Source organism: Anguilla rostrata, chromosome 1 (genome assembly GCF_018555375.3).
Source record: "Anguilla rostrata isolate EN2019 chromosome 1, ASM1855537v3, whole genome shotgun sequence".
Lineage (NCBI taxonomy): Eukaryota > Metazoa > Chordata > Actinopteri > Anguilliformes > Anguillidae > Anguilla > Anguilla rostrata.
The window spans coordinates 84,804,549-84,819,226 of record NC_057933.1 but is presented as its reverse complement, the minus strand read 5'-3'; the positions used below and the strand labels follow the sequence as shown (position 1 = coordinate 84,819,226).

The 14,678-nt window shown below is 47.5% G+C and overlaps 1 protein-coding gene across 8 annotated transcripts in view; it reads right to left on the bottom strand.

Annotated features, from left to right (window-relative positions):
• The window catches only part of LOC135238424 (adhesion G protein-coupled receptor B2-like), a 93,919-nt gene that overhangs the window by 14,825 nt on the left and 64,416 nt on the right, over nt 1-14,678 (bottom strand). For all 8 annotated transcript variants that reach the window (XM_064306301.1, XM_064306363.1, XM_064306309.1 and 5 more), the window contains 8 exons: nt 12,996-13,039; nt 11,645-11,768; nt 6,749-6,852; nt 6,155-6,266; nt 3,995-4,145; nt 1,159-1,228; nt 703-769; nt 306-391 (listed from right to left, as the gene is read on the bottom strand). In XM_064306301.1, coding sequence (XP_064162371.1) covers nt 306-391; nt 703-769; nt 1,159-1,228; nt 3,995-4,145; nt 6,155-6,266; nt 6,749-6,852; nt 11,645-11,768; nt 12,996-13,039 — 758 coding nt within the window. The remainder of the gene's footprint in view (nt 1-305; nt 392-702; nt 770-1,158; nt 1,229-3,994; nt 4,146-6,154; nt 6,267-6,748; nt 6,853-11,644; nt 11,769-12,995; nt 13,040-14,678) is intronic.

Below are 14,678 nucleotides of genomic sequence, written 5' to 3'. Positions count from 1 at the left end.
AAGCTGAATAAATAAAACTGTTAGTAGCACAGAGAGAAGAATGAGAGCAAACACATCTGCACACACCTTGCAAACTCTACACCTGACACACCTGTGCACACCAGTCCAACTCTACACTCAACATACCCCCACCGCCCCCCCCCACCTGTCTTCTCCCACCCCCCTCTCTACGGTTCACCTGTAGCACTGACTCACCTCATCGCCTCACAGAGCCCAGACTATCTGGCCATCCTGACTAAGGTCCTCTCATAGCTGTACACACACACACACTCACACACACACACACACACATGCACAGTACCTACCCAGCTTTCTGTTTTTTGGACTTGTCTGATATTCCGTCCCTGGACACCAGCTTGTTGAAGATGACGATGCCGATCAGCATGTTGACCTGCAGCACAGAGACCTCCATAACTGCAGCACAGAGACCTCCATAACTGCAGCACAGAGACCTCCATAACTGCAGCACAGAGACCTCCATAACTGCAGCTCCACACTCCTACAGGCCTGTTCCCTTACACTAACAGCCATTTACACAGCCAGTCCTCTACCTACGTAATTAAAGACTTTCACATGTAAACGCATAACATGGAATCATTTTCCCATTCTTTGAAGGCAGTGGGACTGACCAATGAGAAGCAGGTTTGGTAATGATGGACAGTGAGGTTAACCTATCAGGAGCACTTAGTGGAAAGAACTCACCAATACAATGACAGCAGCAGGACCCACAAAGGCGTAGAGCAACCCACCCTCCAGAGATAGCCAGCAGCTGAGCAGAGAGATGCAGGTGTCACATATATACCATATATCTGCCATATATGAGCCATATACCAGCCATATATCAGTCATATATCAACTACATATCATTCATCAAACAGAGACACTGCACATACAGTAGGCCATACATCTGTCTGAATTGAATCTTGGCTGAATTAACACAACAGTGAGCACTCTGAGAATTAACAACAGATATAACAGCTCTAACTCTGCCACATCTAACACTATTCCCTCAAACCAGAGACTGTAAAAAATAGTGTGAGCAGCTTATACAGTGTGAGCAGTTAGGATAGTGTGAGCAGGTTAGGTCAGTGTGAGCAGTTAGGATAGTGTGAGCAGTTAGGATAGCGTGAGCAGGGTAAGTTGAGGGGCATCACTCACGAGCTGGCTGAGCCATAGCCTCTCGCCCTGGTGAACCCCACTGACACTGCGACAACCAGAGCTGGAAGACCTGAGAGAGAGGGAGAGAGATAAAGTGGTTGTCATTAAAATCTTGTCAGATGGATTGACTCCATATGGTACACAGTTGCCTGCATTTCCATGGCAATCAGCTTTCAGTCACCTGAGTTTACCTGATCAAAACTACAGCCTTCACACCAGCATATATAACCTGAGTTTACCTATATAAACTACAGCCTGATCCAGCATATATCACCTGAGTTTACCTATCAAAACTACAGCCTCAACCTGCAGCATCACCTGAGTTCACCTGGTCAAAACTGAATTTACAGTCTCCTAGCCGCTGCAGCTCATATGTGGAGTGTACCTGGCTGTGTGCTTTGGCTGAAGCTCATTAGGCTGTTAGCTCGTTATACACTGATTAATCTCATTACTCTCATTACACTCTGCATGTCACTGCTACCACTAATGGGCCTGTCTGTAAAATATCAATGTAATTAACAATACACTAATTAACTCTACAATTTACATGCAATTAGGAGAAGAAAAACATAATAATGACTGAGAAAAAAAGACAATCTTTTGTAGAAAATACAGAACCAGTAGAAACCAACAATTGAGGAAATAGTCTTCAAAAACAACCACCTCCATAAACCACACCTCCCATTAATAAGCAGCATTTCTCTGCCTTCATAAGCCACACCTCCTATCCTTCAAAGGTCACACCCCCAGTATTAATAAGCCACACCTCCTATCCTTCAAAAGCCACGCCCCCATCATTAATAAGCCACACCTCCTATCCTTCAAAAGCCACGCCCCCTAGTATTAATAAGCCACACCTCCTATTCTTCAAAAGCCACGCCCCCATCATTAATAAACCACACCTCCTATCCTTCAAAAGCTACACCTTCCAGCATTAATAAACCACACCTCCTATTCTTCAAAAGCTACACCTTCCAGCATTAATAAACCACACCTCCTATTCTTCAAAAGCTACACCTTCCAGCATTAATAAACCACACCTCCTATTCTTCAAAAGCTACACCTTCCAGCATTAATAAACCACACCTCCTATTCTTCAAAAGCTACCTTCCAGCATTAATAAACCACACCTCCTATTCTTCAAAGCTACACCTTCCAGCATTAATAAACCACACCTCCTATTCTTCAAAAGCTACACCTTCAGCATTAATAAACCACACCTCCTATTCTTCAAAAGCTACACCTTCCAGCATTAATAAACCACACCTCCTATTCTTCAAAAGCTACACCTTCCAGCATTAATAAACCACACCTCCTATTCTTCAAAAGCTACACCTTCCAGCATTAATAAACCACACCTCCTATTCTTCAAAAGCTACACCTTCCAGCATTAATAAACCACACCTCCTATTCTTCAAAAGCTACACCTTCCAGCATTAATAAACCACACCTCCTATTCTTCAAAAGCTACACCTTCCAGCATTAATAAACCATGCCCCTTAGCCATTGAAATACAGTTAACGCACCGTTTGGATTACTCACTAATAAGTAGCATATGTCCAAGTTCCGCTATGTACTACAGGACATGTAATTTTTACAGCTTTAACTAAGCACAAAGAGCACATTCTGTGCTGTTTAGGCTAACTCAAATGGACCTGATCATGCGATTGATTAAATATTAAGTCCAGATTCACAGCTGCCATTTCTTAAAGACCGCATTGAATCTCCACCACTGGAGACCTATCATCCACGGATGAAGATATGGACTGATAAAGCCAGACAAGCTCTTAAACAGGCCACAGAAGGATACCCTGCAGCCGCTCTGACCTGACATGGCTCCACTTCAGTCCGCTGGGGGGGGGGGGAACAAATGAGCCCCCAGCGGAGAACAGAGCAGTCCAAATACAGAGGACGAGGCGTGTCCCAAAATTACCCCAGCCTAAAAACAGAGTCCAAAGTGTGTCCCATTCTTACCCCAGCCTAAAAACAGGGTCTGAGGCGTGTCCCAATCTTACCCCAGCCTAAAAACAGGGTCTGAGGCGTGTCCCAATCTTACCCCAGCCTAAATACAGGGTCTGAGGCGTGTCCCAATCTTACCCCAGCCTAAAAACAGGGTCTAAGACGGGTCCCAATCTTACCCCAGCCTAAAAACAGGGTCTGAGGCGTGTCCCAATCTTACCCCAGCCTAAATACAGGGTCTGAGGCGTGTCCCAATCTTACCCCAGTCTAAAAACAGAGTCTGAGGCGTGTCCCAATCTTACCCCAGCCTAAATACAGGGTCTGAGGCGTGTCCCAAAATTACCCCAGCCTAAAAACAGAGTCCAAAGTGTGTCCCATTCTTACCCCAGCCTAAAAACAGAGTCTGAGGCGTGTCCCAATCTTACCCCAGCCTAAATACAGGGTCTGAGGCGTGTCCCAATCTTACCCCAGCCTAAATACAGGGTCTGAGGCGTGTCCCAATCTTACCCCAGCCTAAATACAGGGTCTGAGGCGTGTCCCAATCTTACCCCAGCCCAAAAACAGGGTCTGAGGCGTGTCCCAATCTTACCCCAGCCTAAAAACAGAGTCCGAAGCGTGTCCCAATCTTACCCCAGTCTAAAAACAGAGTCTGAGGCGTGTCCCAAAATTACCCCAGCCTAAAAACAGGGTCTGAGGCGTGTCCCAATCTTACCCCAGCCCAAAAAACAGAGTCCGAAGCGTGTCCCAAAATTACCCCAGCCTAAAAACAGGGTCTGAGGCGTGTCCCAATCTTACCCCAGCCTAAATACAGGGTCTGAGGCATGTCCCATTCTTACCCCAGCCTAAATACAGGGTCTGAGGCATGTCCCATTCTTACCCCAGCCCAGACACAGGAAGCGCTTGCGAATGAAGCGTGTTCTGGTGTTGCCGTTGACGGCCAGGTAAGACTGCCACGCCTCTGCTAACACCCAGCAGAAGGAAGACAGGAAGAAGAAGTGCAGAGCGATGGCAGTGATTGTGCAGAGCACCTGAGAGGGAGACAGAGGAAGGGGAGGGAGGGAGAGAAAGGGAGGGGAGGGGGAGAGAGGGAGAGAGAGGTGGAGGAGAGAGGAAGAGAGAAACTACATGTGTGGGCCAACATGACAGAATAAGGGTCTAGATTCACTAAGACTTGCATCCACAATAAGTAATGAAGCACGTCTAGTTCAGTAAAACACCTAATTAAGTAATGGCACAAAACTTTCCCATAAGACGTTATTTTTAACCAAAGCAGTTATTCAGCAAAGCGTCCCACAGCGCTCATCCACCACGGAGCAGAGAAGCACAGCGGGGTGAAGCCAGAATGAAGAGATGTCAGAGAAGAACGTCACTAAGCCTTTAATAAACATTAGAGCTCACCTGCAGAGGGGAATTCGATCACACACACACACAGAATGAAGACTTCGGCTTTAATGAGGACATCAACAGCAAACACAGCGGGGACATGCGGGACTCCTACAGGCTCATTTAAATAAGAGACTAATACCGCAAACAGAGTGCGCTCCCAGTGAGCGACATGAGCAGACAGTGGGCGGGGCAATGGGGAGTCGGTTGCTATGGGCGGGGCAGTGGGGAGTTGGTTGCTATGGGCGGGGCAGCGGGGAGTTGGTTGCTATGGGCGGGGCAGCAGGGAGTTGGTTGCTATGGGCGGGGCAGTGGGGAGTTGGATGGTACGTGCGGGGCAGTGGGGCATCAGTCGCCAAGGGCGGGGCAGTGGTGAGTCGGTCGCTATGGGCGGGGCAGCAAGGAGTTGGTTGCTATGGGCGGGGCAGGTGACAGGAATGGATGGAACAGATTCAGTTGAGCTTTGGATATTTAATCTCTCTCTCTCTTCAGTCCGACGTACCCCCTCCTCTCTTCACCCACTTGGCTGATGACACTTTTATTTTGAAGAGAGTGCAGCTGCCCTTAGTGAAGGACGTAACTCCACAAAGCCAGTTCTGCACTCAACTTCCAAAAACTTTTTATGCTGAAATGCCAACAGCTATTCATTAATAAATATTTCCTAGTTAAGCATGCATCCAGTTGGACTGGATAATGAAGCTTGCATTCTCCTCATTTCTGCATGACCCCAGCAACCCAAAGACACCCATTACATTTACATTTTAGCATTTAGCACACGTTCTTATCCAGAGCCCCATCTGGGAGTCAAACCTGCAACCCTTGAGCCCAATTAAAAGGCCAGTTCCCTAACCATTGAACTACACTGCCACCCTTCGCCATCAATACACACTGAAATACATGTTTATCAACAGTAATCAGCCTCAGTGTGAGTTCAGCTCAGTGAGCCTCAGAGTGTGTTCAGTGCAATCTGACTCAGCATGTGTTCAGTGTAATCGGCCTCAGCATGTGTTCAATCGGATCAGGATGTGTTGAGTGTAATCAGCCTCAGCATGTGTTGAGTGTAATCAGCCTCAGCGTGTGGTGAGTGTAATCAGCCTCAGCGTGTGTTGAGTGTAATCAGCCTCAGCGTGTGGTGAGTGTAATCAGTCTCAGGGTGTGTTGAGTGTAATCAGCCTCAGCGTGTGTTGAGTGTAATCAGCCTCAGAGTGTGGTGAGTGTAATCAGCCTCAGCGTGTGTTGAGTGTAATCAGCCTCAGGGTGTGGTGAGAGTAATCAGCCTCAGCGCGTGTTGAGTGTAATCAGCCTCAGTGCGTGTTGAGTGTAATCAGCCTCAGGGTGTGGTGAGTGTAATCAGCCTCAGCGCGTGTTGAGTGTAATCAGCCTCAGGGTGTGTTGGGTGTAATCAGCCTCAGTGTGTTGAGCGTAATCAGCCTCAGGGTGTGTTGAGTGTAATCAGCCTCAGCGCGTGTTGAGTGTAATCAGCCTCAGGGTGTGTTGAGTGTAATCAGCCTCAGCGTGTGTTGAGTGTAATCCGCCTCAGTGCGTGTTGAGTGCAATCAGCGTCAGCGTGTGTTCAGTGTAATCAGCCTCAGTGCGCGTTGAGTGTAATCAGCCTCAGCGTGTGTTCAGTGTAATCAGCTTCAACTGAGCTCACCTGACTCACTCTGCCCAGGCTGTGGGACTGTCCCAGCAAGATGAGGACATTAGAGGCCAGGATGGCCACACTGAAATTCAGCAGAATCATGGAGCGCTCGGACCGAATAAACCTGAGGGGGAGAGAGAGAGAGAGAGAGAGAGAAGGATGAAAGAAAGAGTTACTGCTGCAGCAGTGCGCAGTGCAGTGATGTGTGCAGTGATGTGTGTGTGTGCAGTGCAGTGTGTGTGAAGTGCAGCGATGTGTGTGAGGTGCAGTGGTATTTAGGCAGTGCAGTGATGTGTGTGAAGTGGAGTGATGTGTGTGAGGTGCAGTGGTGTTAAGGCAGTGCAGCGATGTCTGTGCAGTGCAGTGGTGTGTGTGTGCAGTGATGTTTGTGAAGTGCAGTGAGTGTGTGTGTGTGTGCAGTGATGTGTGTGTGCAGTGCAGTGATGTGTATGCAGTGATGTGTGTGTGTGTGCAGTGCAGTGGTGTGTGTGCAGTGCAGTAATGAGTGTGTGCAGTATGTGGACTCCTGACAGTATCAGATGTGCAGACTCAGTACTGGGGAGTGGGCCAGAGAAGCCTGGTCCAACTGCACTGACCATGACCCACCTCCAGAGGGCAGCGTACAGCACCAGCAGAATGAAGAGAGCTGTACAGGAAACGCCACACCCAATCATCAGGGGCACAGAGGGCAGTCTGGAGGGGCCGACCACCTAGAGAGAGAGAGAGAGAGAGAGAGAGAGAGAGAGCAGGCGGGAGGGGGGGGAGAGAGAGAGAGAGAGACAGAGACCAGGGGGAAGGGAGAGAGAGGGGGAAAGAGAGAGAGAGGAGGGGGAAGGTAGACAGAGAAAGAGAGAGAGAGAGAGAGAGAGAGGGAAAGAGAGAGAAAGCTAACTCACCTCCTGCAAGAGGCAGACAAAAAAAACCCCAAACATTTGGGCGCTTTGTTGATTTAAAAAGGCCTTTGACTCTGTCTGGCACGACAGTTTACAAACTAGAAAACAGAGGGTCCACAGGTCAAGTGGTTTCAGCTGTCAATCACAGAACAAGAGCTGCTGGAGGACCTGCAGCAGCAGCAGGATGAAAACGACACGAATGAAACTAAGTGACAATATTTCAGAATATTCTAAAATAAAAGGGATCAATCTCCAGGATGCCGACTTACGCTCACCTTCAGGAAAATAAACACATTACACACCCCCAGGACAGATGGGAAAATGTTTAAGAAACTGAAATTAGACATTCAACCATAACTGCAAATAAAGGCAATAAATTGAGGGTTAGTGAGCACAGACTGACTGCAGAACTGTGCCAGCACAGGAAAACACAGCAGCATAGGCTGGGCAGACTGTGTGAGAGCCGCCTGTGCTCACACTGTGCACACTGCAGTCAGTAAGAGATTGAGACACAGCTGTGTTTTAGCACAGTAAGAGAGTGTATATGCATGAATACAAACCAGAATCTCCCAGTGCAACAGCACACAGAAAAAACTACCCATGATGCTTAGAGAGAACCTCAGCCGTGCATTACTGACAACAAAGGATTATTACGGTCCGCCACAGTCTGAGGAACACAGAGTAAAACATACACACACACAACACACTAACACACTTACACACTAACACTCTCTCTCTCTCTCTATCTCTCACACACACACACAACACACTAACACACTTACACACTAACACATAACCATCCTCTCTCCTATCTCACACACACACACACACACAACACACTAACACACTTCCACAAAACTCTCTCACAGTCTCACAACACACACAACACACTTACACACTAACACTCTCTCTCTCTATCTCTCTCTCACACACACACACAACACACTTACACACTAACACTCTCTCTCTCTCTATCTCTCACACACACAACACACTAACACACTTACACACTAACACTCTCTCTCTCTCTATCTCTCACACACACACACACACACAACACACTTACACACTAACACTCTCTCTCTCTATCTCTCACACACACACACACAACACACTAACACACTTACACACTAGCACTCTCTCTCTCTCTCTCTATCTCTCACACACACACACACAACACACTAACACTCTCTCTCTATCTCTCACACACACACACACACAACACACTTACACACTAACACTCTCTCTCTATCTCTCTCTCTCTCTCTCTCTCTCACACACACACAACACACTAACACTCTCTCTCTCTCTCTCTCTCTCTCTCTCTCTCAAACACACACAGCATACTTACACACACTCTCTCTCTCTCTCTCTCTCTCTCTCTCGCACACACACACACACACACACACACGCACAGAGGCCAGTTCAGTTAGACTCATTAAGTTTCATTAAGAAGAGGAGAAAACTCTCCCACAGACTGACAGAAATACAGAACACAATAAACATCCCATTCTGAGCAGAGAGAGCCCAGCTCCGTGAGTTCCTCCAAAAACAAACCCCTCTCCCAAGGTGTACTATTTCATTAGAGTGTGGGACGGCGTCTGGACTGCCTTTCAACTCACAACTCATAAACGTTTGGACTGGATGACGAGGACAGTAAAACAGTAAAACCGTCTTCCAACAGAAACGCGATGCTCTCTCCATCTGTCTGTGAGCTGAATATAACTCATAAGAGCTCTCCTGGTGTGGGGGGGGGGGGGGGGGGGAGGGCGGCCCAAGCGCCACTTCCCGCCAATTTCCCCTCGGTCTGCTCGGAGATGTTTGCGGTGGAAGTGTGGACACAGAGGAGAGCAAACACACCCAGAGCTCCATCTGTGCTCACCTCCACACAAAGAGCAGCGAGCCGATCACAGATGAGTTTTCAATCTGGGTTAAGATCAGGCTACAGGACTAAACTGTTTCAGCGTCCTGCCTTCATTGCTGAAAATACTGTCATGCAGTGATGGCTATCGTGCCCTGAGAAGGTAATTAGAGAGGAACTGCCAATCAGAAGCTGTGTTTGCAGGCGGGCTGTAAATGAGTGCTCAGCTTTAAAGACAACCCACAGATCCCCACAGATCACCACAGATCCCCATCCCCTTCAGTCCAGCTCCACGACACACAAACGCAAGCTCATGCACACACACACACCGCACAGCACCCACTGCACATGCAGACACACACACTCACACACACACAATGCACAAGACACACACACACACACCACCACATGCACGCACAACACCACTACACACACACACATGCAAACACACACGCAGACACACACGCACAGACATGCACACACACACACTGAATTATGGGCAGCATGACAAGATACATATGAGCACGAGCACACCGAGCAGCACTGACACGACAGCACTGAGCAGCACTGAGCACATGACATGAGCACACTGACACACTGACACTGGCAGCACTAAGAGCACTGAGCAGCACTGAGCACTGAGCAGCACCGAGCAGAACTGAACACTGAGCAGCACTGAGCAGCACTGAGCAGCACTGAGCACTGAGCAGCACTGAGCACTGAGCAGCACTAGCGCTGGCAGCACGAGCAGCACTGAGCAGCACTGAGTAGCACTGCGCACTGAGCAGCACTAAACACTGAGCAGCACTGAGCACTGAGCAGTACTGAGCAGCACCGAGCAGCACTGAGCACTGAACACTGAGCAGCACTGAGCAGCACTAAACACTGAACACTGAGCAGCACCGAGAAGCACTGAGCACTGAGGGGCACTGAACACTGAGCAGCACTGAGCAGCACTGAGTAGCACCGAGCAGCACTGAGCACTGAGGGGCACTGAACACTGAGCAGCACTGAGCAGCACCGAGCAGCACTGAGAACTGAAGACTGAGCAGCACTGAGCAGCACCGAGCAGCACTGAGCACTGAGCAGCACTGAGCAGCACCAAGCAGCACTAAACACTGAGTAGCACAGAGCACTGAGCAGCACTGAGCAACACTGAACAGCACTAAACACTGAGCCGCACTGAGCAGCACTGAGCAGCACCGAGCAGCACTAAACACTGAGCAGCACTGAACAGCACTAAGCAGCACTAAACACTGAGCAGCACTGAACAGCACTAAACACTGAGCAGCACTGAGCAGCACTGAACACTGAGCAGCACTGAGCAGCACTAAGCACTGAGCAGCACTAAACACTGAGCAGCACTGAGCAGCACCGAGCAGCACTAAACACTGAGCAGCACTGAACAGCACTAAACACTGAGCAGCACTAAACACTGAACAGCACTGAGCAGCACTGAACACTGAACACTGAGTAGCACTGAGTAGCACTAGCATGGAGAACATCACTGCTAAATGTAAAATCACCAAGAAGGCACAGAGGCCCATTTATAATCAAAAAGTGTGATGTTAAGCTATGAGGAAAGACTTAAGATGCTTAATCTCTTCAAGCTTGGTAAAAGGAGACTCAGGGGTGATTTGATTGATGCTTTTAAATTCATAAATGGGATCAACAAAGTGAACTAGAAGCGATTCTTCAGGTTGAGTTCTGTTAGTAGAACGAGGGGACAAAAATGGAAATTAGCAAAAGGTAAATTCTGTACAGACATTAGGAAGAATTTTTTTCACGCAGTGAGTAGTCAATGTGTGGAATAGCCTGCCAGGTCACGTAGTAGAGGCAGAAACTCTGGGGATTTTCAAGACTAGGCTTGATACAGTGTTAGATACTATCTAGTCTGTTGGTAATCAGAGCAATAATTTAGTTAGGAAAATCGTGGTTTTGAGCTAAATGGCCTGTTCTGGTCATTATGTTATCTTGTGTTAACCTAACAAACAACAATTTATAATTTAACATAAGAAAGTTGCACTAAAAAGATAACTTAAAAAGCCATCACTATAATCCATAGAAAGGGCTTTACCTATGCCCTGGGTCACTGTGCAGGGTTAAAACCTGTGCTCTGGGTTGTTGTGCTGTGCATGATACAGGCTGTACCTGTGCTCTGGGTTGCTGTGCTGTGCATGACGCTGGCTGTACCCGCACTCTGGGATGCTGTGCTGTGCATGACGCTGGCTGTACCTGTGCTCTGGGTTGCTGTGCTAGCATGGCACAGGCTGTACCTCTGCTCTGGGTTGCTGTGCTGGCTATATGCGTGGGCTGTACCCTGCACCTGGATGCTGATGCTGTGCATGAGCGGCTGTACCTGGCTCTGGGATTGCTGTGCTGTGCATGACGCTGGCTGTACCTGTGCTGTGGGTTGCTGTGCTAGCATGGCACAGGCTGTACCTCTGCTCTGGGTTGCTGTGCAGGGCTATACCTGTGCTGTGGTTGCTGTGCTAGCATGGCACAGGCTGCACCTGTGCTCTGGGATGCTGTGCATGATGCGGGCTGTACCTGTGCTCTCGGTTGCTGTGCTGTGCATGATGTGGGCCTGTACCTGTGCTTTGAGCTGATGTGCACAGGCTGTACCTGTGCTCTGGGTTGGTGTGCTAGCATGGCGCAGGCTGTACCTGTGCTCTGGGTTGCTGTGCTAGCATGGCGCAGGCTGTACCTGTGCTCTGGGATGCTGTGCTAGCATGGCGCAAGCTGTACCTGTGCTCTGGGTTGTTGTCCTAGCACAGCGAAGGTGGACAGCCGGCTGCAGAGGCACTTGGTATGAAGTGATGGAGACGGGAGAGTCTGACAGCCTTCAGTGTCCCAGTAATCAGCATCCTCCCTAACAGAGGGAGAACACACACACACACACACACAAACACAGAGACACACACACTCACACACGCACACGCACACACACACACACGCGCGCACACACACGTGTACACACACACACACAGACAAACACAGAGACACACACACACACACACACGCGTACACACACAGACACACACACAGCCATGCACAGACACACACACGGACAGGATGAGAAAAAGGGAGAGAGGGAGGAGAAGAGAATGTGAGTGAATGCAGCTCAGAGCAGAAGGATGCTTCTTCTCTCTCTCTCTGTCTGTTCTCAGACTGCTGGCTAACTGCATTAATCACAGAAGCACATTCAAACCACTCCAACGCCCGCAACACTCACACTTGTGCAAAAATGAATTATGAACAAATGTTCACAGAAAACACAGTAATCTGCGACTAACGGAGGATCAGAATCATTCACCACAAGCTGCCACTTAATCATGAATAACCTCACAAATGGGGACACAGCCTGATTATTCTGAGAACCTATAGACAAAACCATAACTAACACCAAATTTCTGAAATTTTCATTAGCATTGCTAGCAGGACACCTGGACACAAACACACTGTGGCATGGCTTAGCTATGTGTGCATTTTATTAGCAATAAATACACACATGTTCTCTCACACTCGGGAGATTATGAACGCTTTTGGGCCGGGTGTTATTGTGCTGCAGCTGTGCACCTATTTCATTCAGTATTCTTGAATATTATAGATTTTTACAGAATACTGAATATGCGCTGTGTATGTGTGTGTGTGAGACTCAGTGTGTGTGTGTGTGCATATGCACGTGTTTATATGGGTCTGTGTGTGCGTGCGTGCATTTGTGTGTGAGCATAGTGTATGTGCATGTGTGTGTGTGTGTGTGAATGTGTGAATATACGTGAATATGTATGTGTGTGTGTGTGTGTGTGAGAGTGTGTGTGAGTATGTGTGTGAGAGTGTGTCTGCGTGTGTGTGAGAGAGTGTGTGTGTGAGTATGTATGTGTGTGTGCATGTGTGTGTATCTGTGTGTGTGTGAGTGTGTGTGTGAGAGCGTGTGTGAGTGCGCATGTGTGTCTGTGTGAGTCTGAGAGTGTGTGTGTGTGTGTGTGTGTGTGTGTTCGTGTGTGAGTGTGAGAGTGTGTGTGTGTGTGTGTGTATGTGAGAGAGAGGGTGTGTGTGTGTGGGTGAGAGAGTGTGTGTGTATGTGTATCAGACTTACGTGTTCCAGTACTCCAGAGTGACACACTGATGATCAGAGGTGCCCTACATGAAGGAAAAGTGAAAAAACCAAAATCATCTTCCTTTTTTCTTTTTTTTTCATCCAGCTTTCTATCTGCAGATAGGTGTGTAGTACATGTGCGCAGGTGTATAGTAAAGCTGTGTGGAACAGATGTGCATGTGTACAGTACAGGCATGTGGGTGTATAGCACAGGCGTGTAGTACAGATGTACAGTGTGTGTGTGATACAGGTGTATTGGTGTGTGCTGTAGATGCGCAGTTGTGTAATACAGGTATACAGGTGTAGTACAGGTGTGTAGTACAGATATAGTACAGGTATACAGGTGTGTTGTACAGATATAGTACAGGTATACAGGTGTGTTGTACAGATATAGTACAGGTATACATGTGTGTTGTACAGGTGTATAGTACAGGTATACAGGTATATCACAGGTGTATAGTACAGGTATACAGGTGTATTGTACAGGTATAATACAGGTATACATGTGTGTTATACAGGTGTAGTACAGGTATATAGCACAGGTGTAGCACAGGTGTATAGTACAGTATACAAGTGTGTTTTAAAGGTGTAGTACAGGTGTATAGTACAGGTGTGTTGTAAAGGTGTAGTACATGTGTTTAGTACAGATATACAGGTGTGTTGTACAGGTGTAGTACAGGTGTATAGTACAGATATACAGGTGTGTTGTACAGGTGTAGTACAGGTGTATAATACAGGTATACAGGTGCGTTGTACAGGTGTAGTACAGGTGTATAGTACAGGTATACAGGTGTGTTATACAGGTGTAGTACAGGTGTATAGTACAGGTATACAGGTGTGTTATACAGGTGTAGTACAGGTGTATCGTACAGATATACAGGTGTGTTGTACAAGTGTATTACAGGTGTATCATACAGATATACAGGTGTGTTGTACAGGTATGTATACAGGTGTATATACAGAGTATACAGGTGTTTGTAGTATGTACAGGTATACAGGTGTGTTGTACAGGTGTAGTACAGGTGTATAGTACAGGTATACAAGTGTGTTGTGCAGGTGTTGTACAGGTGTATAGTACAGATATACAGGTGTGTTGTACAGGTGTAGTGCAGGTATACAGTGTGTTGTACAGGTGTAGTACAGGTGTATAGTACAGATATACAGGTGTGTTGTACAGGTGTATAGTACAGGTATACAGGTGTGTTGTACAGGTGTAGTACAGGTGTATAGTACATGTATACAGGTGTGTTGTACAGGTGTAGTACACGTGTTTAGTACAGATATACAGGTGTGTTGTACAGGTGTAGTACAGGTGTATAGTACAGATATACAGGTGTGTTGTACAGGTGTAGTACAGGTGTATAGTACAGGTATACAGGTGTGTTATACAGGTGTAGTACAGGTGTATAGTACAGGTATACAGGTGTGTTATACAGGTGTAGTACAGGTGTATAGTACAGGTATACAGGTGTGTTGTACAGGTGTATTACAGGTGTATCGTACAGATATACAGGTGTGTTGTACAGGTATAGTACAGGTATACAGGTGTGTTGTACAGGTGTAGTACAGGTGTATAGTACAGGTATACAGGTGTGTTGTACAGGTGTAGTACACGTGTATAGTACAGATATACAGGTGTGTTGTACAGGTGTAGTGCAGGTATACAGGTGTGTTGTACAGGTG